Source organism: Panthera leo, chromosome D2 (assembly GCF_018350215.1).
Source record: "Panthera leo isolate Ple1 chromosome D2, P.leo_Ple1_pat1.1, whole genome shotgun sequence".
Classification (NCBI taxonomy): Eukaryota; Metazoa; Chordata; class Mammalia; order Carnivora; family Felidae; genus Panthera; species Panthera leo.
Genome location: NC_056689.1, coordinates 51924339 through 51951719, shown reverse-complemented (window position 1 = coordinate 51951719; position 27381 = coordinate 51924339). Strand labels below are relative to the sequence as shown.

General features: G+C 39.9%; 1 protein-coding gene across 7 annotated transcripts in view; it reads left to right on the top strand.

Annotated features, from left to right (window-relative positions):
- The window catches only part of CPEB3 (cytoplasmic polyadenylation element binding protein 3), a 188760-nt gene that overhangs the window by 141549 nt on the left and 19830 nt on the right, over window positions 1–27381 (top strand). For all 7 annotated transcript variants that reach the window (XM_042909055.1, XM_042909058.1, XM_042909056.1 and 4 more), the window contains 2 exons: window positions 13222–13336; window positions 22854–23035. In XM_042909055.1, the coding sequence (XP_042764989.1) occupies window positions 13222–13336; window positions 22854–23035 (297 nt within the window). The remainder of the gene's footprint in view (window positions 1–13221; window positions 13337–22853; window positions 23036–27381) is intronic.

The following is a 27381-nucleotide window of genomic DNA, read 5'->3' as shown; positions in this document are numbered from 1 at the left end:
GCCACCATGTATTTCACATTCTGGGGCCATTACCAAATTTTTATAGCAGTTAGCAGACTTGGATAGAGTAACTATGCAGTTGGGGAAAAAGAGTAGGGAAACTTTGCTAACTTCGGTCTTAATTTAAGCTGAGGAAAGGCTGTGTACACTGTGGCTAGAATAGGAGGGTGTAGTGTTTCCTCTGAACACATAATGAGAAAGCTGGAGTAACATTTCTAAATCTCTTTGGAATAGCGTGAGATTAGAAAGACCGATCCCAACTTGGCAGAGTCAGATGTCTGAAAGGTAAATGGTTAACCTCCAGAGAGCCTCTGCCACCATAAGAGAGGATTAGAAATAGATTTATACATTTAAAAAAAAAAAAAAGAAAGCAGAGTGATAGAGATCCACATGAAGATAGTTACGCCCAAAGTAGACTAAGAAGCTGTTGAATTGAGGGGAGGAGACCAGAGATGAGCAGATGAGCTTGTGTACCTTGGAAGTATCATGTCACTTGCTCTGTGGGAAAAGGAGGCTAATACGCCTTCTCAGGGCATGCCTTCACCAGGACTGGACATCTCTTGAGAAGGGAATGAGCAGTGGTGGTTGCAGATGGAGGTGGTATGTTGATTGTTTTCCCTCCAAATACATTTATTACCCTGAGCATGAAGGACTTTTGAAAAATAATTAGTGTAACTATCTGTTTTGGAAATGTTTATGGGGAAACTAACTTTCACTGTTTGTGTTTCTGAAAATTTCTGCCTTATTGCAGTTTTCATTTTCTGAACTCAAGTGAAACAGTTTTATTGGAGCTTGGTGAATTCTGAATGGTGGCTGCTGATTACGTATTTCTTTAACCCAGGCATACTCAGAATTTCCAGCATAAACAATTTGAATAAAACTCAGGATGGGAAACAGAAAAGTCCCCAAATACCTATAATTCTAATGAACTGGATCCCATTTTGGGTTCCAGCTCTTTTGGCTCCATTTTTGAAACCTTCTCTTTGTTGGCTTTAGCTCCACATCTATCACTCCCAGCCTCATTTGGCCACACTTCCCCACCCAGGTTTCAGTACATTCCACCTCGTTTTGGATGCTCCCACAGAAAGTGAGAGCTGGGTTGAACTATTGGGAGTAAATGAGGACCTTGGCAATAACTCAAGGTAAAGTCAACCTTTGGAACTCATTCACCAAACCTTCTGAGCTATGGCTTTTTCTACTTCTTGGCTTGGCTACTTTTCAGGATCCTAGTGCCCTCATTCTGTTATTTAGTTCTCTCTGATCCTCTCTGGAGTTCTCCTTGGAAATACACAATGTTCCAGAATGACCTCACAGATTTTCTATCCATTTGACATTCTCCCTTATTCTGTTCCCCCAGATCAAACCCCCTTTACCTTTGTGTGGATTAGGTTAATCAGATTGTTTTCCTAATACAGAGCCTGATAGCAAGGTTCCCTCTCACCTTTCTAAGATTGTGTTTGTTTTTTAACTCAACAAATCCCAAATCAGTGGATTCCAGATAGTATTAGGAGGTATTTTTGGTCAGTGATTACCTTTCATTAAATAACTCTACTTAGACTACCCTATGTATGTATAGGTCTGATCCTTAAAGATGACAGAAGACACTATTTATAGCTCGATTAATTGACTTCTCAGTTCCAAAGAGTGGGTAGACAAATGGGCAACAGCAGGAACTATTGCAAAGCTCCTAGATGTGTGATTTTGACCTCTTCTCCAGCAAAAGGAATTCCGTAGCTCAGATGTTCCAGGCATCCCAGAGGATAGCTGTGTTCTTGTCCAGGCTTCCAGTGAAGTGGACAGACATTGTGACAGTGGTCCCTTTTGTCAAGGTGACTCCACTTTTTGAATGTATAAATAGACTGAACCTGAAGGTACAAAACAGCAAACTGATAGAGCAGGAAACCTGTTAGAGTCTAACAGAGATAGGGACTAAAAATCAGTAACCTTGAAGAAGAGGTGTGGAAGGAGATTTTTATGACTCTTACCTTCTAAAACACTTTGGCCAGAGATGTGGGATAGTAAACACCTTGAAAGGAGTATTTTAGAAGTTTCCTGCTTCCTCCTCCTTACAATTTATAACATAATCACAATTTATAAATATCCTGAAATATGACAGATTGATTTTCTATACAGTTGGCCCTTGAGCAGTGGGGTAGGGGTGTTAGGGGTGCTGACACCCCACGTAGTTGAAAAATCCACATATAACCTTTGGCTCCCCATAAATATTATTAACTACCAAAATCCTACTATTAACCAGAAACCTTAACAATAACATATACAGCTGATTAAACCTATTGTATATATACTATATACCATATTCTTAGAATAAAGTAAGCTAGAGAAAAGATAATGTTATTAAGAAAATCATGAGGAGAAAAATGTAGTATACTGTATTAATCAAAAAAATCTACATATAAGTGGACTTGCGTGCTTCACACCTGTATTGTTCAAGGGTCAACTGAATATTTAAAACTGTCTTAGCAAACCGAAGTGTGCTTGTGTAAGGTCACTTGTGGAGCCTGTTGCTCAGGTAACATGGTCATCCACTCAAAATTTGAAAAACAAAAATTGGAAAAAAAAAAAATGTTGGGAGCAAAGAAGCTGGAAACCAGTTGGATGCTGGCTCAGTTTTTTAATTTTTATTCTGTCCAATCTGTCTATAATTCTGTCTTTCCTATTCCCCTTTATGTATCAATAGGATCTCCAGCACTTTGAATCACTCCTCTTTAGTACAAAGACAGTCCAGATCCCTTTGCCTGGGACTTAAGACTTTCCCAGTCTGATTTCAAGTTTTTTTTCCAACCTTTCTTTTTTCTGCTTTCCTTCTGAACCCCTTTTCCAGTCAACTGAAATATTTCTGCTCCCATTTCAGTTTCTGATTGCTACACTTATTTTTTTTAATTTTTTATTTTTGCTACACTGATTTTAAGACCCCTCTCAAATGCTGTCTCTTTCCCGAAGCCTTCTCTGATCACTATACCACCTATAGTGACTCACACCTACTATTATAGCTATCTTCAGCCCACATTCAGCCATATTTTTAAAAAATTATGTGCTGGCCTTCCTTTATACCATGTTTGAGGGACTCCTATGGGCAAGGCATTAGAGCTGGTTACTATGAATCAGACATAAAATCCTGTGTTCAGAAAGTTAATAGTATAATGGGTAGATAAAACAAGTATATAAATAAATACACAAACCTATAGAGCTTGGCACATAACAGTTTTTTAAATATTTGTCAAATTTAGGAAAAATATCAAATACAATGAAGATAAGATTAAGTGCTTTGGAGAGTTTATATATACCTGGAGTGATAAAAGAAAGCTTCTTGGATGAAGTGTCATTTAAACTGGGCCTTGAAAGATGAAAAGGGTTTGGAGATTGGCCAGGGGAGAGGTGGAGGTGTGGAAGTGTGGGAAATAGACATTTCAGAGAAAGGCAACAGCATAAACACAGAAAAGAGAAACTGCAGATTGAGTGGAGAACATATAGGTTGGTTAGATGGAGCACAAATGTGTGAAAGGGAGTAGAGGGGAATTAAATTGGGAAAATTAAGTAGGGGCTAAGTTACAGGGCACCTTGATTGATGGCCTCAGCCTTTGGATTTGTGGTATATTTACTTAAACTCTTTCATTCTCCACCTACCACCTCCTAAGACAATAACTATAATTTTATCTTGGCTCAGTCAAATCAGATTCACTATATCCCTCCTCAGAAACCTTCAGCATTTCTGATCTTTATTTTATTTTATTTTATTTTTTGTTCCTTTTGGTCTAAATTTGTGGTTTGGGCACCTTCTATCATAGTAATTTCTCCAAAGGAGGAATTTCTTCTCTAAAATGAGAGAAATACCTCCTATTCATAATAAATCCTTCCCCCTCTCCCCAGTCTCTGAATTTGCAATTGAGTCCAGAGTTTCTTAGTGTTTGAGTCTTTGGAAGCTATAATCCCTTTCTAGAGAGGTCTAAAAGATGCTGTAGTTCTGATCTACTGAAATGGTTTCTAGTGTGTAAAATAGCCAGTACCATCCTCCAAGGGACCATATTTAGTGTTTTCCAAAGTGTGTTATGAATTACACTTGTCCCATCAGACACTGGTCTCTTGAGAAGATCATTGACAAAAGGTTTGCTCGTAGCAATGATAAGTGTCATTTGTTGATAACTTACTTTGTGCGCTTTATATCCATTTGTTCCTTTAATTAAAGGTCCCATAGCCGAAAACATTTGGGTAAAATTGATATATTAAGGTTCTGAGAAGTCTTGCAGTAAATAAATTTGTATAATATTTTTTAAGCCACCATTTGATATACCTGTTTTGGGATTATACCTGTGAAGATTTTGGTAGAATTAGTATTCCATGAAGTTCATTCAAAGAATAGGCTTCTTCCCAGGAAAAACTTAGGTAAGTAGAACTTTTATGTGAACGTTACTGTCAAGAGTTTTAGTGATCAGCATGCCAGTAACAACATCCTTGTCCTTGTACCATGGAGCTGCAAACACACATTTATGTAGACATTGGACAAAATTGTCTGGCTGCAGAGCACAATTGCTTGAGACTATGAACCTGGAAGTTAAAATAGCTGAAAATATGGTGCCAATTTCATTACTAAATCATTTTCTTCAGCTTTTCTAAATGCTAGTTTTATTTGCAGGTTTAAGAAGAATCTATCCGTCATTTCTTAACGCATTGAAAATGAGTAGAATGAATTTAGAAAAGAGAAGTTAACCATTCACAAATCAAAATGCATTTTGACTTGTTCAGGAGACTCTCAGGAAGCATGACTGGTGGCCAGTAACCTGGAGGACAAGGAGTCTTACAGGCAACAGGACATCATTGCATTGGAAAGAGTGTGTGTGTGTGTGTGTGTGCGCACACACACACACACACACACACACACACACACACACACACATATACTTTGGGTCAGATAAACCTGGTTTTCAGTTCTAAGTTCACTCTTTTAGTCTTAGTTTCCTTATCTCTAAAGTAGGTGTAATGTTTATAGCATAATAGTTATAGTGAGTTCAAGTGTGACAGTGTGTTAAAATGCCTAGCATAGTTGGGAATGCAAGCTGGTACAGCCACTCTGGAAAACAGTATGGAGGTTGCTCAAAAAACTAAAAATAGAACTACCCTATGACCCGCAATTGCACTACTAGGCATTTATCCACGGGATACAGGTGTGCTGTTTCAAAGGGACACATGCACCCCAATGTTTAGAGCAGCACTATCAACAATAGCCAAAGTATGGAAAGAGCCCAGATGTCCATCGATGGATGAATGGATAAACAAGATGTGGTATATATATATACAATGGAGTATTACTCGGCAATCAAAAAGAATGAAATCTTGCCATTTGCATCTGTGTGGATGGAACTGGAGGGTATTATGCTAAGTGAAATTAGTCAGAGAAAGACAAATATCATATGACTTCACTCATATGAGGACTTTAAGAGACAAAACAAATGAACATAAGGGAAGGGAAACAAAAATAATATAAAAACAGAGAGAGGGACAAAACATAAGAGATTCATAAATATGGAGAACAAACTGAGGGTTACTGGAGGGGTTGTGGCAGGGGGGATGGGCTAAATGGGTAAGGGGCAGTAAGGAATCTACTCCTGAAATCATTGGTGCACTATATGCTAACTAATTTGGATGTAAATTAAAAAAAAAAATGCCTAGCATAGTGGTGTAGTGTATGTGCTCAAAAGTGCTAGTTTCTTCTTTCCTTCAAAAGGAAATCCTCTATCATGCCTGTGTTTTCTAAGTGATGTAGGAACAGCAGCAGCAACAATGAGCACTAGGTAATTCTGATCAATGAGTAGGTCCCAGTGGGGGCGGGGAGGGGGGGACATCAGAAATTGTGCTGATTAGGCCAAGCCCTGAGGCACTCACTGATGACCAGATACACTCTATTTCCATTATCCCTGGAAGGAGGCTTTCAGTAATTTGAGAGCTATAAAAGGGCAGATTCTGGACATCTTGTGGCATCAGCATCTGCCCCTCAGGAAAACCTTTGTTAATTCACCAGAACACTGATGAGCACAGAGCACTCACTAAGGGTTGGGCACTTTGCCAGGCAATTGGGACCCACACAGAGATATGGTCTCAGCCTTAGAGGACCCTAGCTCTCCACCCTAGAGCCCAGTGGAAGGAAATAGACATGTAAATACCAAGTGAAATAAGGAGTCAAAGTATGATAAAAGTATTATGAGGAGTAGTTGTGGGGTGGGGGCTCAAAGGCAAAGTGGTCAGATGTTCCTGAGGGAGTCAGGAAAGCCTTTAGAGAGAAGATATTCCCTTAAATCTTCTGGTTATAAGTATGGTTATTAATCATTGCATTTAATTGATAATGGCTTTATAAGTCCAGCATAGAGCAAGGCTGTACATCACCATTTTCAGGGCACAGTTTATGCATGGTCTGCTTTTTCTACTGGATGCCCTTATGAAACAGTATGCAGAGTGTTATATGAATTGTTCAAAAATAGCTGAAGGGCTGTAAGCCTGTGTCCATCAGGTAGGTTCTGCAGCTTACTGAAGATGGCAGGGGTTTCCTTTCAGTACCTGAACTGTTTCCTCACCCTGACGGTAGACCTGGAGCATTCTGGGAGGGCATGAGAAAATTTCCTAGGGTTACTTTTGGCGCCCACTGTAGGAAGAATCCTGCCTATTTTGATAAAGCTCTCTGGGGCCTGCGATCTATTTGTATCTCAGGAATGGGAGGAATAGTCTGAGTGTGAGAGTTACAGTTTTTTGTTTGGAGGCCCAGTGGAGTTCTGACTGTAGGCCCGAGAGCAGCCCAGGGTTCAGAAGTCTTATCAAGAGCAATGAAACCATTAGCTATTAGGTTCCTTTCTGGCCACTTCCCCCAGAGGATACAAGGAGGATGTCTCCCCGTCTCCATCAGGTGGAGAGCAGCACTTGAGAATAATAGGTAGCATCTAAACTCCTGGAAATTGGCTGACCTGTTTGTTAGGGAGCTGTATGGTAAAAATTAGGTTGAAATGAGATGCCAAATATGAATGTTCTGTGAAGGATCCAAACCACAATTATTGCTGTTGTGGCTATTAGTTTTGGTAGTTAATAATAATAAAAACAACCCCTTATAACATGAAAGAGATAAAGATGCCTCACAAACCACAAACTAGTTTATTTGTGATACTGTGGGGCACTCCAGTCATTCTGTGAGGTCTGTGATGCTTAAAATAGAATTGCTGACAACTGGGGTGGGCCTGAGTTCATTACCAGCCGAGCTGTTGCAGCTGTATGTCAGCGGCCTGGAGTTCAGCTGACTCATCCTGGCTGTCAGAAGAGCGGTGATACTGCTGCTTGCTGGGGAGAGTGGTCCTGATGGTTCTGCAGTATTGCTTTTGTGGTTCATGTAGGTTGAAAGGATTGTAGGACTAGGGAGAGAAAAATGGAGGCCTTCTCCTGAAGAGCTTGAGTAGGAGTTTAAAGGGTATTGAAATGAGAAAGAGGAGATGAGGGTGAGGAGGCTAGGCCATGTGCTTTATGGGAAATTTATGGGAAAGAAAACAGCAGGAAGGGGTTGATCAGGTAGTTTCTGGAGCTGGCCAGCAGATTGCACTGTTGACTCTGAACAGTTTGGTTGCTTTGCAGAGCTGCCTTGGGATGAATAGATGAAAAGGAAGGCACTGTGCAGTAGGATGATCATGTGTTGGATGTTTGTAACCAGGAGATGACCAAACAAGACAAAATATAGAGTGAGAGGTTCAAAGTGAGCGCAACATACTATTATTTATTGGTAGGTAAATGTGTAAATTCTAAATACTGGTATAAACTGAGAGAATTCTAGAGCCATAGGGTGGCTTGCTCATGTCTGGAAACTTAAAGCCCTAAGGTTTATGTTAAAAACTGTTTTATTAAAGCTAAGTGTTTTCTCTTACCCTGTTATTAAAGATATAATAAAAATGCATTTTATATTGAATGTTAACTTAGGGGCTTTTGCAAATTTTCAATGAATTTGCTTTTTACACTTGATCTTAGCCAAAAGGCCGAGAAGCGATTGAATTTGCTTTTTAGAAAATGTTATAGCTCCTTGTCAGAAATGAATGACCCATACTTGACCCATACTTTCTTATTTTTTTTTCCTAGCACTTGGCCTGATCTTATCCCTATTAATGACTTTTAGTTTTAAGTAGGATGAAACTTCAGTTTTTACATAGAACTATAATTATTTTATTCCTCATTGATATCAAAATAGAGAAACATCTCTTTTGTGCAGTTCAGTCTGAAAACGTTCAGTTCTTTGAATAGCTATTCATTATTTATTTTTAAATTTTTTTTTTTCAACATTTTTTATTTATTTTTGGGACAGAGAGAGACAGAGCATGAACGGGGGAGGGGCAGAGAGAGAGGGAGACACAGAATCGGAAACAGGCTCCAGGCTCCGAGCCATCAGCCCAGAGCCTGACGCGGGGCTCGAACTCACGGACCGCGAGATCGTGACCTGGCTGAAGTCGGACGCTTAACCGACTGCGCCACCCAGGCGCCCCAGCTATTCATTATTTATATTTATTGTATTCTTAACCATTTAAAGTTAACTTCTACAAGAGCAACCCTTTTAGAGCAATAGCAGGAAATAAGTGAGAAAAGGCCTTGATTAGAGTGAAGTTTCTACAGTATTTTGTTCAGTTGGTTCAACCTTGTTATGCCATATTTTGATACATACTAAAAGTAAGATATAATTGGGCAGTATTATCCAAAGTGTGTTTATTAATAGGTGTTGTGAAAAAGTTGGTTCCATGAAAATAATTTAGGAAATGCTGGGTTAAAACAACATTTGAACAGATTTCTTTCCTGTAGAACCTCTTAGAGCTTTTGGTTAATGTACACCAATGGGTGCCCTGAAACTCCAAGAAGGAAGAGATAGTATATAACTTTTCCTAAGCAAGGCTTGTCTGGCAGAGCCACCTTACAGACTGACAGTTCACAGAACATACACTGGGAAACCTTGAAACGGAAAATGAGTGCGTTCAGTACTATTTTACGTTTCTTGAAGAGTTACTATATGGCATAAATGGATATATTTATAGCATCACCTTTATCTTTAGTTTTTGCCTTTTCCTTAAAAAGATTTGCCTTTGGAGATAAGCAATTACACAATAAGATTATTAATTCTTAAGAATTAAAAAACAAATAATTCAGCCAAAGAGTAGTTTCACAGTCCTCACTGAGCTTCTGTAGGAATACACGCTTAAAAAAGAAACTAAGGAAAGACCAACCATTTTAGTATTTTCTCCTACTTTGAGAGCTGTGTGGTAAGTAAACCTTTCTAGTCTGAGATCACAGTCTGGGGCCCACAGGATAGATCTGGGCTGCAGTTAGTTTTTTTGTTTTGTTTTCTTTTAAAAATTTTTTTAATGTTTTATTTATTTTTGAGACAGAGAGAGAGACAGAGCATGAGCAGGGGATGGGCAGAGAGACAGTGAGACACAGAATCCGAAGCAGGCTCCGAAGCAGGCTCTGAGCTGTCAGCACAGAGCCCGACGCGGGGCTCAAACCCATGTACCGTGAAATCATGACCTGAGCTGAAGTCAGATGCTTAACCGACTGAGCCACCCAGGTGCCCCTGCAGTTAGTTTTGTTTAGCCTGTCCCAGTGATTTTAACATTTGAATTCATTCTCAACATTTTAAAATCTTGACGTTTCATGTAAAAATCTGAATTTCTAGCTAAACTTGAAAAATGGAAAAGTCTTACAACACATTCACGAATGATAACTACTTGTCTGCTTCCTTTAAAAGGAACGGTTTACTCTAGTGTGCCATTGCCTGCTTACCGACTGCTGTCCTGGGGACTGGCAAATTTATGCTATACGTCCATCCCTACAGACGTTTGGTTTTGTGTAACTCCTGCTATAAGGACATGGCATGGCTGAAGGGCTAATGGGTGGTGCCTCTTTCTAGAGTGATCTTTATAAGCAAATGTGGTCTCCAGGAAAGAGTGTTGGAATCAATGTCGGGCTCATTTAAGGGAATTTTCACCATGTCTGATAAAGCCCCTGTACTTGTCCTCAGGACATTGAGGCTCTTACTGCCCAGAGTATAGCCTATTTGACAACATACTAAAAGAGTTGTTTCTCTCTCTCTCTCTCTCTCTCTCTCTCTCTCTCTCTCACACACACACACACACACACACACACACACACACACACACACACACAGTGATCCCTATATATGTAATGGTTGTTTTACTGAGAGAAATTTATGATGAATTAAAACAGAATTGTAATTTCATCCATTCTCAAAAATAATTATTAAAGAAACAAAGATAATCAAAAAGAAGTTCTCTTATTTATATTTCACCCCTTTGTATAAAATATTTGAGTCACCTTAAAAAGTATGGTATTCAAAAAGTAGAGAAATATCTCTCTATATAAATCAGGACCAGAAAATGTATTCGAAGAGTAAGTCAGAAAGATAAAATATGAATATCAGGCCCTGAGGGCTGAGAATTAACTTAAAAGGTGGAGAACATGCCTTGTGTGAGAGTGGGCTTATATTTCAGAGATAATCCAGGGTGAATGGAACTTCCCAGTGCAAAACAGTACCTCAGTATTACTTTTTGCTTAGTGTGTAGAATGTGCTGATGTTGAGCACTCTCAACAATAGCCAAATTATGGAAAGAGCCTAAATGTCCATCAACTGATGAATGGATAAAGAAATTGTGGTTTATATACACAATGGAGTACTACGTGGCAATGAGAAAGAACGAAATATGGCCCTTTGTAGCAACATGGATGGAACTGGAGAGTGTGATGCTAAGTGAAATAAGCCATACAGAGAAAGACAGATACCATATGGTTTCACTCTTATGTGGATCCTGAGAAACTTAACAGAAACCCATGGGAGAGGGGAAGGAAAAAAAAAAAAAAGAAGTTAGAGTGGGAGAGAGCCAAAGCATAAGAGACCCTTAAAAACTGAGAACAATCTGAGGGTTGATGGGGGGTGGGAGGGAGGGGAGGGTGGGTGATGGGTATTGAGGAGGGCACCTTTTGGGATGAGCACTGGGTGTTGTATGGAAACCAATTTGACAATAAACTTCATATATTGAAAAAAAAAAAGAATGTGCTGATGTTGGCCTATGTTGACATTTCTCTGATTCTGTATGGGTGGGAGCTCTGAGGAGCTGTTTTCTGGTGGCAGCTGGGAAACGCAGGTTTTGTGAATACGATTTAATCATTACTGTCCTTGAGTCTTCTTCCTGTACTTTTACCTAATCTATAATACAAGAATAGGCTAAGGGAATGGGTTATGTGTGATGTACTGAGATGAGGGTGCGGCAGGAGAGGAGGCAGTAATGACGGCTCTCAGCAGGAAGGTTTGAGATCTTCTGCAGAGTTCTTTTCAGCAGCAGTAGCGTACAGCTATTAGAGAAGGCTGCATTTTCTGTACTTCTGATTAAATGAAACCAGAACACCATGGATACTACAAGGGAATTGTTTTCATTTGTGAAACAAAGTGACCCACAATTAAATTCAGTTATCGTAGAGTGATTGGAGTTGCCTTACCAGGTCCTGAAGCTGCCTTCAATTTATCAGGGATGAAACTGGAAGAAGAGAAGACTGTGCAGAAAAAGATATGTCTTACTTTTTTGTTATTGGTGATATTAGGATCTTTGTTTTCATAATGTAAAGAAATTATGTTTTTAATTAAAAAATAATGGGTCCTCATGAAGGGATTTAAAAGGGGTGCTTTACGGTATTTGTGAATCTCCCTTTGTGGTAAATGTCAAGGGAACGGTAATTTAGTCACACAGACCAGCAAATGTTATGAGGAAAAACTAGATTTTTCTTTTTCACATGATAAAGGTGGAACAAATGCTTCAATGTTAACAGAATTGCAAACAGGTCCCTGTTTTCAGGGTCTAGGGAAGAAATGGAGATTTTACTGCTTCTGGATAACTGATGAAGGCAACAAGGTCGTAAAAAGCAAAAAGTTAGGTGGGAGTGAATTTTGTAGCTGTCATAAGGAATGTATGGACTGTTTCTAACTGAGCAGTGCCAGTTTTGGAGTTGACTCAAGGTGTTTTGAAAGCGTAATTGACAGGTTTACTACCTTTCAAATGGGAGTACTTCTAGATATGTAAGTCAGGCCACATAAGAAATCATCTTATGCGTTTTGTTGCATTAAGTGTTGACAGTTAAGCAATGGGGAAGATGAAGAATTGTGTTGATACTAAGGAAATGAAAATTCAGCTGTTTAGTTTCCTATCCTAATCTGTGAGGGTAAAGAAGAGGTGTGTTCCATAAAGACAGACCCGGTTCTCTGCTTCTACAGACCTAGACCATTTCCCAGAGCACCTGGCTGGCTGAGTGGCTCCTTGATTCTCAGGCAGTGCCGACGCTCACCTTTTGATGTGGGAGGGTTTTTTTGTTTTTTGGGTTTTTTTGTTTTAAGCTCTTCTGTGGTGATTGAGTTAGGGATTGAAACAAATATGTTTTAAGGTTAAGATTCTGATGAAATACTTTATTTTTTGTAGGCAGGAAGTCAGAGTACCAGTGAAGAGATATTACCAAATAGAAAGAAGTATGTTCATAAAGATTTCTCTTTCTACTCTTTGAAAAGTTACTTCAGTTTCTAAAGGCTCACCTTTATTTACCCAAACTTGTTTAAGAAAATCAGATAAATCAAAAATAGGTAACACTGTGTGCTTCAGTATTTGATACTGCCGTTAATTCCATGCTAACTTGATGGGTTAAACCACATTTCTTCTGTTTGGGTTAAACCACATTTCTGAAGGATAAATGTTTCAAGCTTAGGGGTTGATAAGAATTTAAAAGCCAGACATATAGATAATTTTTAGAAAATATTCCTAATGTTCCTGTTCCCTTTCTTTAGGTGAGCTCTTAAAAAGCTAAGTGCTAAACTGTGACAGGTTGTAAACAGTCTATCATGTGTTAAAATGGATCTGATTTAGAATGCAGAGTCTGTCTCTAAAAGACTGCCTTTTCTCAAAACCGCAGGTCGTTTCTGAAGGTTTATGTCTAGAGTGTTGAGTATAGTATCTGTAAGTAGATTCCCCAAGAGTTCTGTTGAAAGGCACTTAATGCAGATTACATAAATTAATAACTGGATTTTGTTTGGGTTATGTATGTTGTAAAATGCACAAATCAGTGGGTTTGTCTTTAGTCACCTTATTCTCATTTGGGGTTGATGGAAATGAAGTAAGGACCAAGTAAACGACTTTTTTTCAGGTGCAAATTCGACCATGGAACCTAAGTGACAGTGACTTTGTAATGGATGGTTCTCAGCCTTTGGACCCCAGAAAAACTATCTTTGTTGGGGGAGTTCCACGACCCCTTCGAGCTGGTGAGTGGAAATAGTAACACCACAACAACAAAACCACCAACAACAAAATCCCCAATATGTATGTAGTCTTCAATATTTTCTAGGTTTCTGATCGACTATACACAGTCTCCAAAAGAAGTTTCACTGAGCTGACTCTTTCAGGATTAAACATTTTCTCCCCAGATGGTTTATTTTCTTATGGTACAAGAGTGAATTTCATTAAACTGTTACTTTGACAGGATGAATTCTATTTAGTGCTGTCATATTCAACCACATATTTTTAAAATAATAACAATACATTTGTCAGTATGCGTTCTTATGCAAGTCAGCTTTGTTATGTGTGACAGAAAAAGCAGTGACCCCATCAGAAATCTGTCCACCACAGCTGTGTACCCCTCAGTGACAAGCCAAACTGCTGCTCTGCTAGAAATTGTGTCCCTGGGAATCAAACTGGGAATCTTCCTAAGTGAAACAGGTTCCTATTTTTTCTTATGCACTTTGAAAAATGACTTATGTATTTGAGCGTTTTTATTATGACTTTTTAAAAGCTTCCCTGTTTTTTTCTTTTTTAAGTTCTTTTCCAATGATGAAATAATTGTGCCTGCTGAAATCAGATAGATCATAATTGACTGGGGCATTTGAAGTGATGCTGAGCTAATGAGTTCAATATTTAAATCCAAAGACAGATCTAATCAGTTGGGGATCAGTGTTCTACCAGTAAAATACAATAAAATTATTTGTTAGAACGGAGTTTTTAAAGTGCTTAAAATAATTGAGTTTGCTTTTCAAAAGTAAGATGACAAGATAACGTTACCATTGCCATAGCAGTTGCAAAAGTGCAGTGTGATCTCTGTTATTTGGAAGCAAGCAGACATAGCTCTGCCTAAAAAAAAAAAAAAAAGAAGACAAGAAAAAAAGAAAAAGCAGTGACCATTAAAATCAAGTTGTGAAAAAAGAATTATAAAATGTACCTACAGCTATTTGTCTCTGACTTTGGTAACTTCTTAATTCTAAATGTCAATATTTCTAACACATTTATTCAAATCTCAACTTCAGTCTGCTCCTCAAAGCTTTCTGTAGACCCATATAAAGACATATCCATAATTCCATTTTGAAAGACATTAAAACACATTAATTATGACTGTGAAGGTTGTAACTTTACAGTTTTTCAGAAAGCCAAATATCTTTAGGTCTTGTTCTCACTCTAGTGGAAAAGTGTGCCGAGGGTAAGAAAGCAAAGCGGCAGAGATGTCTCGCCTTGATCCACTGTTAGAGAATAAAGTCCAGGAAGCGCTAACTGGGATGTGAACAGCATTGTGAGATGAGGGCAAATGCAGCTCTTTGTTTCTAAACTTCTTGTGCTTTAAAAAAAAAAAAAAAATGTGGGTGGGGGCATGGAATATTCCTGTCTTTTTCTAACTGGTGTTATGTTTGGGAGTGGAAAGGGAGAAGAATCCCCTTTGACAGTCTTTTACTTGTATAGGTGTTCTTAAAGAATAGATATTCATTGCTAGCATTCTAGTTATTCTTTTTTTGCAGCTAACTACAAGCACAAATTAGTTTTAATATTCTAGCCCCTCTCCTTTTGTAGATGGGGATCTGAAAAAATAAATTCTGAAAGAAAAAGTCCCACATTTATAAAAATAACAGAACTGGCTTTAGCCTTTTATGTCTGTTTTTAAGTCACAGACACAATAGTGTATAAGCTAAATTCCTTTTTTTATTATTCACCATTTTCATTATTATTCACAAGATGCTGCAAGTCCTAGGACTAGATAAGAATTATATTTAGTTGTTTAGTCAGAAATGGGATTTTATGTTCCCTGCCCTACCTGCTGTAAGTCTTGAGGTACTCTTTCTTTTTTGAGCTAAGCTAAATTTTTTGTTGTAAAATTGGTGTTTTTTTTTTTTTTGCAGTTTTGTGGATAATGTCTGCATTCACTTGATCTAATGAAAATGTTCCCCTATGTCAACACCTCCCATAAGAGTAGCTAGTTTCTAGATGGCTAAGCAATCTGTATTAGCATCTTAGAATTTCACTGTCTATCTAAGACTTTGAGATTGGAATCTATGTAATCTAAACAAAAAGAGTTAACATCTGCAGCTTTTATCCACGTGCATAGAATTGGGTTTCTTTGGAACACACTGAGCTTTGTGGACTGGTGTGTGCCTTGGAATAGAGGACTATTTTTAAAGGAATTCATTTTGACTTTGCTAGGCAGTCTTGAGTTGAATACAATGCAGTTCACTTGAACAATAAACATTTATTGAGCATCCACGTGTTACTGGCACAGAGCAAGTATGCGTCATGCCAAACTGAATGAACATCCCACTGTCGTGTTAAATAGGTCATCGTCTACAGAGAGTCAAAGATTTCAGAAAAGAAGAAAACAAGAAATGTATTAATAGTAGTATCCAGAAGTAATTGGATACTAAATTGTGCTTTTTAACACACTGGATCTCAAATTTGGTTTTTAAGTATTTTAGGACATTTATTGTTACTTCTAAGGGAGTATTGTGGTCATAGAATTCTGAAAAGTCTTAAAGCTATCTCAGGCACTATATACAAGGTGATCCTGGACTAGACATAGTTGATAGTATTCAACACGTGAGATTTTTAGGTATCCAGATCGATTTTCACCTTACCTGGGGCCAAAAATTGTCCTTTAACATGTTATAATGAATAAAATGTAATAACTACAGTTATTCCTTTGAATTTTGTGAGGCTTTTTCTCTTTGATATCTTACCATTGTAAGACAGGGACTATTATTCCTAATAAGTTATTCTAAATAAAGTCCTTATCCTACCAAACAGAAACACACAAACCCTCCTAAAGAATTAAGGCAACCTATTTTAAGCAGTATTGCCCTGGCTGAGTATCAGTAGATCCTTCCAGTCTTTTTGATAAGCCTTCCTTTTTAAATTTCATGTTGGGAGGGGGAAAAAATCATAGGTCTAGAAAATTTAACCCTGAAAATGGGAAAATATCCATGGAAATTCTAGATGAGTTTACCCAGTTAGATTGCTTGATTGGTAGTTGCTCTAGGTTAAATAATACACATTCCTACTCTCTTTGTCCCTCCCTTCCATCCCTCTTGTCAGTGACAGTGGCAAGCCAAAGACGGTTTGCCTTAAGTCTCTTGGTGTTTCTCAGGTCTTGTTCTCCTTCCACTCCCCACCACTTCCCACCCCCATCCTTGGAAAGGCTATAGGTAGACTCGCCATGCCGTCATGTGGCTACGGTCTGCATATTCTTCAGAGTCAGTGCCAGGAAAGGGGTGGCCTGTCTGGTTCTCTGCCTGCTTCCACCTGAAAGTACAAGAGCATGTTACCAGTCTTCATTCAAGTAATGTGAACAGCACATCTTCCTGAATCTCAACACAGAAATAGCCCTGTTGTATATCCCTGTGGCATTAGGACCTATTTTCCTCTGAGAGGAAATAAGTGCCAGGCTTGGGGATTATGAATAGGCCATCAGGAAAAGGTGGAGAATGAAGCTTCTGGTCCCTGTACACACCCCCAGTTTAGAAACATGAGTTTATGACCCCAGATTCTTGGCTTAGATATCTAATATGAAGATTGCCTCGGTGATCAAGCTTTGGGACCCATCCACTTCTAACTTTAATAAGGCTTGGAACACCCTCAGACTTCCTCTCTCATTAGGGACATGTGAGCTGATCTTCCACATCATGACTTCCTTCTGACAGTTTATCTGATCAGGTCCTGCAGAACAGATCAGTCTTGAGAGATTGCTCACGTGAGTCCCTGGAGCCTGCCAATTACTCATCATCTTTGGGTCTCCTGTCTTTCCTATTGTTCTGATAATTCTTTCCTGTCTTTTTCTCCTCTACTAATATTCTGTAATGGACCCTGAAGTTCCCTTCTTCATCTCCCCCCACCCCGCCCCCACCCCCACCCCACCACCTGTACTGTGAGGATGACTTTTCTGGGAGGAAAACAAAACAATACAAAAAATTTGAGGTAAATATTCAGTGACATATGACATACATTTAGCGAGCATCCTGAATTTTTCTAAGAGCACTTATTTTAGACATTCTGTACAAACATTCTGGTAGTTCACATGTATTAGGAATCACATCCTGATTTGTGATTTAGGAAATAGTATTGGAACCATATCCTTTTTTGTTGTTACTGTTCTGTGAAGTGGTAAAGCCAGGTTTCTCAATGGGAACAAGTCCCAAGTTCAGTATGAGTTGTCCCAGATAAACTCCAGATTTGGCACACTGACTTGATTAATTGGATTGCCTTTAGGGTTAAGGATTTTCTAATGCTAGTCGTTCTCCCCCTCAAACCCTTACCCACAGCTGGTGTCAAACATTGCCATATCATTGGCAGGTTGAATAACATTAGCGTACAGCCAAAGTAAGACTGGGAGGAACTGGTGCTTCTGGAGCAGAAACCAGGCCAAGTTAATATTAAGCAAAGATTTATGAGTAGGGAGAAAAACACCCCCTGGGCAAAACTAAACATTAGAGCACCACTCTGTGCTCAGCAGTGTGTTCAGAGCTCTCATGTATGTTTAATCGTCATGATAACGTTGTAAGTGGTGGACTTTTCATTTTAGAGATAAGGAAGCAGAGTTCAAAGGGGGGCGATTGGCCAAGGCCACAATAAGTAGAAATGCCACGATTTAAACTCAGGTCTCCAGACTTCCAAGTTTGGAGCTCTTTGTACAGAAGGAAGCTGCTTTATCAAGCTGAGATCTGAGATGTTGTCTCAGTAACAGTATTAACAGTCAACTGGATACCAGTCTGATTTAATCAAGTTTGGTGCTCATTCCCTCCGACTTAGTTGGTTGTTCATACAGTTATTTGAAAATATTCTTAGTGGAAGTTTATGAGCATATTTTCACCATTTAAAATGTGTGAACTGCCTTGCTAACCAATTCGGCTATGGTAGAAAACCTAGACAGTCCAGCTTCTAGTTGAATCTTGCTTTCTTTCAGAAGTCCAGATCTCTTTGTCATCCCGAGGTGCCTTATGCCTCTTTCCTGTTTGCTTTGTACTTATTTCCACAGAGAAGAAGCATGGCTTCTAGATTCACAGTTTAGAATCTGGAAAGATGAATGTGTTGATATTTCCCTTGGGGATTCTCATTCCTGCTCTACCCCATTTGGTTCTCATAGTATCTCAGACTTAGGCATTGCCTATGGCTGGCTTTGAAATCTAGTTAAATGATAGGAACAGGACCCTGGTGTGGGGTAGGATGAGGGAGTCATCATGATTTTCTCTCTGGTGAGCTAAAGTCCCTTTCAGATCTCTGTGAAGATTCAGAAGCAAATCCAAGGAACAGGGGTGCCTGGGTGGCTCAGTCAGTTAAGCGTCTTACTTTGGCTCAGGTCATGATCTCACGGTTTGTGAGTTCGAGCCCCGCATCAGGTTCTGTGCTGACAGCTCAGAGCCTGGAGCCTGCTTTGGATTCTGTCTGTCTGTCTGTGTGTGTGTGTCTCTCTTTCTCTCTTCCCCTCCCCCGCTCACACTCTGTCTCTCTCACAAATAAATAAACATTAAAAAAAAAAATCCAAGGAACCATAAGTGGGGTTTAGATTCAATTTCAGAGGCACAGTCTCCACAACCCAGAGGAATTCTTAGATTTCTGTATGCTACACACAACTGCAATATTCTTGTTTCCCTCTCCGGCTGTGACATAGTGAAGTTCATCTCAAGAGCCAATCTATAGATCAGAGTTATAGTAGTTTTGTTGTTACCATTCCTGAGATGACTTGAATTGTCAGGAGCACAAAGTGTCTCATCGAAAGTACAAAATGCCATTGGATATGGCTACCAGACCTGCTGATTCCCCACCCCTGTGGTGACCAGACAGATCCTGTGAATACTGTTTGGATAGGAAGGGAAAAATAAAAAGTCGTCTGAAGATTCCTGACTTCCACATGGACTCTGGATGCCTGCTGTCACTTCCATCTGTCTGAATTCCAACCTCCACCTCTATTCCCTGCTCTGGTAGCCTCATCTTCCTCAGGTCAAATGTTAGGAATGTGCCTGGGAGCTGTCTGCCTTCTACAGAGGATGGTTTAGAATGAGGATTCGTTGTCATGGGCTTAGTAGAGTTGGCTGCATTTTTCCAATAAGACACATCCTTGATCAAAACTACATTTCATGAGCAGGGTTGAGATCACAAGATATGGATAACCCCATGAAGGTTTTAGTTGACTTCTGCCAGATCCTGCTTTTCTTCTGTTTTTCTCTCTTCTTCCTAAGTAGTCAGAGTGGTAGTCCTCCTCAAGGCTCAGCTTCACCCACATCAGAAGAAGGGAATTTATATTAACTTTCCTGTATTAACTGGTGACACTCATTTTAAAGAATCCTTTAATACCTAGTCTCTTGGGGTGCCTGGGTGGCTCAGTCAGTTAAGCCTTTGACTCTTGATTTCGGCTCAGGTCATGATCTTGCAGTCATGGGATTGAGCCCCATGTCATGCTTTGTACTAACAGTGCAGAGCCTGCTTAAGATTCTCTCTCTCCCTCTCTCTCTGTCCCTCCCTTTTCCTTGCTTGTTTGTGCACATGTGCATGTGCTTCCTCTCTCTCTCTCTCTCTCTCTCTCTCTCTCTCAAAATAAACATTTATAAATAAATAAACAAACAAATAAATAAAGCAAGTCTCTAAACATAGTTTTAAATTTTGACGTCTGTAGTTGAATTTTATGTTCTATATAAAAAAATGTTTTAGATTAGAAATTTATAGGACTTAAAGTCTTGTTCTGTGTTTCTGTTAGTCACCTGTGTAGTGGATGAATTAAATTGGTCTCTCTCTTTTTTATAATGCTGTTTTTACCAAGCACGGCTACTTTTCTCAATAATTAGAAACTCTGTTTAGTACTTAAATGACACCAATCTGGTGTTAGAACCCAGCATGAGTTTAGCCTGCAGCAAGTGTGCTTGTAGTGAAGAGTAGCTGACTGAGTAAAGGATTAAATATAAACAGCAGTTGTTTGACTGTTATTTACTTTTCTTCAAGGGTGATCACAGTATTAGACCTTCTGTAGTTAAAACAGAGATTAGGGTAGAAAGAGGGATGGGAAATCTTCAAACTCTTTCCCAAAACAACTCTTTAATCACCTTGATTTCTTGTAGCTTCTCAACAAGTTGTCCTTCACTTGAGTGAGATTTCATTGCCTTAAACGTCTGCCAATTTTAGTGGCCAAGAAAATGACTGTATAAAAGTGTACAAGTAGAAAGGATTTATTTATAATTAGCTTTCATAAAAGAATGAGTGAGGGTTTTTGCTTTATATCAAAAGTACTTAACTGCCAGCAATATCAGTCACGACCTAATCTTTGGCATGTGAAGATGATTTTCCAGCAGCTAGATTCACCAAGTAATAGAATGTTCGTGCTGTGGAAGCACCTTCTCTGATGTCCGAGGATCCCTAAAATTCCTTTGGAGACCACTGCGCTGTAAAAGAGCCTATGGTTATAGTAACTGTTCTCCTTAGCTGGGGCTTCAAGCTTTCAGGCAGTATACCTTCTCTCGAAATCAGTTGCTTTCATGAGTCCTTTCTAAGGGTGGAAGACAAGTGGCATTCACTTCCTTGCGGACATTCTTCTCCTGGCTGTTCACAGGCTGAGGGAGTGCTTGCTCTCTTATTCCATTCCAGGGGAAGCTAGGTCTTTGGAAAATTAGCGTTTAATTTCCACTTCCTGAGGTTGCTTATTTTATTAAGCCCCTTGACCAATAAGGGAAATTGATTCATGACTGCAATTAATTATTTCTACCTCAGTGTCTTAGTCTCTGTTCCTGAAGTAACATTAGCCATGTGAGGAAGTCCTCAAGCCATCAGAGGTTTTGGGGCTGAAGTATGAGGACTTACTGAACTCTGATATTCAGGGTATGTGCATGATTCTTCTTGCATTGCTTGAATGAATGTGATTCCTGGATCCTGCCCCACGACTGCAATCACAGTCTACTTGGGCTCTAATCAGCATGTTCTTTGGTTGATATGACTCAGTAATTCTGATCATAATGGGATAATTGGGATAGCTTTTGGTTCTATCTTTAATACCACTTATTCTTAGGCTTAGTGATTGCCTGCTTATTTTCTCACCTTCTGAAAATTCCAAAACCTGTTGGTTGCAGATCATTCTTCTTAAGAACAGTGCTTAGAAAACAATCACCAGCATTATGGAGAGAAATCTTGAAAAAGTTCACTAGAAAGACAGCCTTTCTGTCATGGCAACATATCTTTTCTTACCAGTTCAGCGGTCTCATACTTCAGGAACCAGTAGTGCCTGGCTTTCCCTCTGTTCATAGAAGTCTGGTGGGGTTCTTATGCTATTTGACTCTCCAGCCCTTGTAGCTGCTGCAGAGTTCCTCCTGTACCTCAGGGGGTTGTGTTGCTTTCCTTCCCCCCAAACACTGATTCCTGTGGAAGTCTGTTATGTGATGTGATGGTCTTTGCACACTGGCTATGACCCAGGCCATCATCCACCTACCCTGTCTTCTCCTTTCTAAATACCGTATCTAGGTGTTTGAGGAAAGTGGGTTCTTGGGTCGTTCCCCAGGGGTAGGGATAAGTCTTTTGGACTTAAGTCATATGAGTAGCCTGAAAGGAATGTTCATACGTGGAGGAAGTGCCATCCAGTATCAAGTAAACAGTTACCTTCAGGAAATTTGGATCCAGGTAAGTAACTGCTACATGTCTCTCCTTGACATGAGGATAATTTTAGAATATCAGACCTTTGGAATGGTCCAATTTTCAAATGCCTTCTGTATAGGTGTTTTGTAAATATACCAATATAAAGGTATATTTAGAAGAAATGTGGCAAGGAGTGCAGACCAGACCTCTGGATTCATAGCCGAGTACAGGAAGGGTATGTTTTTACTGCCTTTAAGGCAGCTTAGTGTTTCCTGATACATTGTAAGTGCTCAATAAATGTTCATTGTTGCTATTATAATTATTACTATTATTATTATTTAGAATTCAGTGTGAGAGGCTAGTGTGGAGATTTCGCAATTGGGATAGAATATACTAAAAAAATATTTTTTTAATTGTAGAGATTTACCTAAAGGTTATAAATATATTGCCTTTAATTAAAGAGAGGAGTTAATTCTTTCTATAGCTTAATCTTAATATAGCAGTGTGACTTTAGTAATTGCTTTTAGTCTTAGAGGTCAGTAAATAGGGCTGTTTATAATTAACTTGGTAGGGCATCATTTGAAATGCTTTGCCTACCCAGGGCCCACTCCAGTGGACTAAACAGAAAGTGGAACAGGAGGATTGCTGATAGATGATTCCTTTTATACTTTTGCTGAAGTTCCGATTATGTAAATTTGTGTGTGTGTGTTGTGTGAATTCGTAATTTTTTTTTTTCATTTTATTTGTAAATATGAGGATCTCCCCTGCCTGAGTTTGTTAAGACTGATGTGGACACTCTATATGATACTTAACATGGGTTTTCCTTTTATTAATTATACTGCATGACCCTTAAACAGTTCCTCCTTCTCCTGGGCAAAAGTGCCTTCTAAACATTCATACCAAATTGTGTTTATTTTCTTGCAGTTGAATTGGCAATGATCATGGACCGTTTGTATGGTGGTGTCTGCTATGCTGGCATCGATACGGACCCAGAGCTGAAGTACCCCAAAGGTGCTGGCCGCGTGGCGTTCTCCAATCAGCAGAGTTACATTGCAGCCATCAGCGCTCGCTTTGTGCAGCTCCAACACAATGACATTGACAAACGGGTAAGCAACTGCTTAGGCTATAAATGCTAGGGGGAAGAAATGCAGTTTGTTTTCTGGGCCCCTGGGGAGAAGATCACCTTGTGATCAAAAGTGAGCAGCTCTACCTTCCGCGGTATGAGTCCACGAGTCCCTCCCCCTAGACTGCCTGAAAAAGAGAGTACCCATGAAATTTAAGGCGTTAATGAACCTTCTGCCTCACCCATCCCCAGGGTGATGTTAAGCTTATGAAAATAACCCTGCAGAATTTAGCATGCCAAACTGGTACTGTTCAAAAGATGATGCCAACGGTGCGTTAACAAAGGTTGCGAGCTGGTGCTCTCAAATAAGTTTGGACTAACGTTTAATGTTAATGTTCAGGAGTGTACATAAAATTTTGAAATTCTGGTTTCTCTTAAAATTGCAAGAGCACACATGATAGCAATCATTGGAACAAAATAGCTGCTACCCTTTCCAGTCCCCTCTCCAATTGCCTGTAGTCCTGCTTGTATGGTATATGCATATGCATTACCTGCCCTTTTGCACCATGGTGTTACCTGCCTGGCCATTAGGCAGGTACCTCTGATGTAACCTCTGATTTGCTACCTCTGATGTAAAGAGGGGACATGCAATAGAGTTGTAGGGGGTTGGTGTGCTCAGTTGGTTTTGTGGACAGACGTAGGTTTAAATCCCTTAGATCCCAGCTCTGCCACTCTTTGGAAGTTTGGGGGAATAGAAGGTAGCAGGAGATCATCTGACACCTGTATTAATGAAGGAATAGAGCAAGTAGACTAGTTCAAGTCTTGAACACCTCCCTGTGCAGTTGTACTGTGGCTGTTAACAGCTTCCAGCAAAGGATGTTCTTGGGGCATACGTTGGACTGGAATAAATTAAAGTAGTATAAATATATCCTACTATGAAGTTCCACCTGTACTCTCTGTGGTCAACTTTTGACTAATTTTGTGTAGCAAACTTAAATTTCTTGGAAGGTGGAAGTTTCAGTTGGTGATGGATTTTTAAATATTCAGCAAGTTATATTTTTATTAAGACGTTTACCTGATCAAATTAGAAAAGCCAGTGCCTAAAATAATTAGTTGCTACATTATTGGGCTCCTGAAAAGTAAGTAGTGGTGGTTTGTTTGTTTTTGTAATTAAACTAAATAAAAGAACTCTTTTTTCAGAATTTTGAAATTCTTTGAATTAATGGAGACTCCAAGGTGTGATAAAGATCCAACTCCATTCCTAGCTTTCAGGCACCCACAGCGTTCTGAGCTTCCCCTTTTAGAGCAGTAATCCCCCTCAGACTGTCAGCTCCACGAAGATAGGCTGTTGGTGTCTGTCTCTCTCTCTGCTCCATTTCCGGTGCTTACCCATTGCTTGATGTACAGCTACGGTAGTAGGTGCTCGATAAACCTTTGTTAAATTGACGAATGGCTATACTTGGAGGATTTTCTTAAGTACTGCTGCTGGTGCCAGTGAACCTGCTTGTGCCTGTACTTTTGTGAGTCTGAAAACACCAGATTCTATTACATTTAGACTGCTATTGCACCTGTCACTGGTGACCCCAGGCAATAAACTTAACCTGAAGAGCCTTAGATTCTCATCTGTATGCTTTTCCCCCTGTGAAGCCAGAACTAGTGACTAGACAGGAGGTAGGTACTAGAAAAGATAAAGAAGCCTCCATTTCCCAGGGTGCCTGGGTGGCTCAGTTGGTTAAGTATCTGACTTCGGCTCAGGTCATCATCTTACAACTTGTGAGTTTGAGCCTTGCGTCGGCCTCTGTGCTGACAGCTCAGAGCCTGGAGCCTGCTTCGGATTCTGTGTCTCCTCTCTCTCTCTCTCTCTCTCCCCCCCTCCCCCGCTCATGCCCTGTCTCTCTCTCTCTCAAAAATAATAAATATTAAAATAAAAATTAAAAGAGAAAAGAAGCCTCCATTCCCAATGCTTCTATCTTCCCTTTGCCCCCAGGCTAACCTCTAACCTACTCCTTACCAGAGGGAAGTACACTTGCCCCCGGAAACATGGCATCTCCGAGCCTCTTTTAAAATCACAGTAAATTCAGATACTGTTTGTTCTATTGACAGCCCCTTCCCCTTCTGCTATACTCAGCCCTTTAGCATGTCTTCCCACAAGACATAGAACCAGGCTAAAAGAGAAGTGGCTTTGGTTTTGTGAGCATGATGATGGGCCATGCTTATGAGAATGTATCAAACTCCCGAGGACTTGAGAAAGCCCTTGACTATTTTCTTCCCACTGCATTTGAGTTATCCGTACCTTCCATATCGTAAAGTAGTCCTTGATAACCATTTAGAGTAGCAGTTAATTGTAATGGGAAGAGTGTGGAGTTTGGAGCTAGAATAGATTTCAATACTTTTAAATTTCTGCTGCACTAGTCACTGATGACCCCAAGTAAGTTACTTAGTGCCAGGAGCCTTGGGCCCTTATCTGTAACTCCCTCCTGGGGATGGTCTGAAGACTAAATGGGATTTGAGGATTGAACATCAGCCAGAGCTGTATGACATTTGGATAGATATTTAGTAACTAGCACTTGATGGTTAACAGTATTCATCTTGCTACAAATGCACTCAATACTGATGTTGTTAAAATCATGTAGCTTGAATTTTATCAGTTGCTCTGCTGAAGATGTAACGAAAAGACCACTGGTTAGTGTAAAGAGCACTGGCTGGGTTTATGTCTGGTCTCATTCCCAGGGGGCTATGTGATTGTGGGCACATTACTTAAATGCTGAGCTTTGGTGTATAAGGCAGTAGTAACAGCCCTGTGAGAAGCCCAGAAGAGAGAGTGGACAGAAAGCAATATATACAATGTAACACATCATACATATGTACGGTGGGACTGCTGCTGTCGTCACAAGAATGCCACCTCCATCCACATCCTGTCAGTTCCTTCAATGCCCCGGGATAAGAGTCATCTAAGTGAGAAAATTGCAAGTCATTCAAAGTGGCCCAGTCCCTCTTCTCTGGCTCCTGGCCCCCTCTTCACGTCCTTTGTTTGCTTTGACCAATATGGAGACCATTTTCTTTATCTTAGAGACGTAAGCCAGCTTCCGTGCTGAAATAGGTTCCTTTTTCACTGTTCTGTGAACATTCCACTCCCTTCCCCCAAATTGTTACTCTGTCCTCTTGTTTCCTTCTTACTTTGAACTAGCCAACAATACCTTATTTTTTTTGACTCTGGCATTTTGAGCCTCTGTTAACTGCACCCTTCTTAGATGCTTTTTAAAGTTCATCCCTAGTTTTATTTTTCTTTATCTTTCTCTTAAAGCTTAAGTTTGAGCTTTCCAGAGATCTCCCATTATATATAACTACATCAGTATTTCCTTAGGTAATGCTCTTTTTATTTCTCAGTGGCTCTGTTCTTCATTGTCTGCAGAAAATTTATTAGGCACAACCTTCTTTCCTGAATAACCCCTGTAGGTTTTTGGCAATAGCTAAGGTTTTGAAATTTGCTGTCCTAAAAGTCAGGAAAATGTATCTTTCTGTGCCCATAATCCCTTTTCCTTGATATTGCAAATTCCAAAATGCTATAGCCTTATTCTCCTTCTTTCTTATATTAGCCTAGAGTTGCCTTTAAACCAAGACTTGACTATCTTAAATAGCATCAACCTTTATTACTTTCTGGTCACAGGAACTTCATTTGCTGTCGGTATCATTATGAATGCAGATATAATGCCTCAGTGAATTAAAAAAAAAAAAACATCAACCTATAGATAACATTTTTTTAATGTTTATTTACTTATTTATTTTTTTATTTTTTAAACGTTTATTTATTTTTGAGACAGAGAGAGACAGAGCATGAATGGGGGAGGGGCAGAGAGAGAGGGAGACACAGAATCGGAAGCAGGCCCCAGGCTCTGAGCCATCAGCCCAGAGCCCGACGCGGGGCTCGAACTCACGGACCGCGAGATCGTGACCTGAGCCGAAGTCGGACGCTCAACCAACTGAGCCACCCAGGCGCCCCAATGTTTATTTATTTTGAGAGAGGGGGAGAACAAGCAGGGGAGGGGCAGAGAGATGGGAGGAGAGAGAATCCCAAGCAGGCTCCATGCTGTCAGCGCAGAGCCCGACATGGGGCTCAATCTCATGAATCATGAGATCACAACCTGAGCTGAAATCAAGAGTCAGACGCTTAACCGTCTGAGCCACCAAAGTGCCCCTATAGATAGCATTTAAGGACCGCTTGCTTGCTGTTTGCAGGCTCTAACACCTTCAATTTTGGGCCCATGTGGAGAGTGGGAGAGGGCCGCCTGCAGAGCAGCAGTGCCAGCAACTTGGGAAGTTCTGGGACTGTCTAAGGTGTGCTCGCAGGTTGCACCTTCCCTAGGTAAACTGTGGGAGGCACACGAAGAA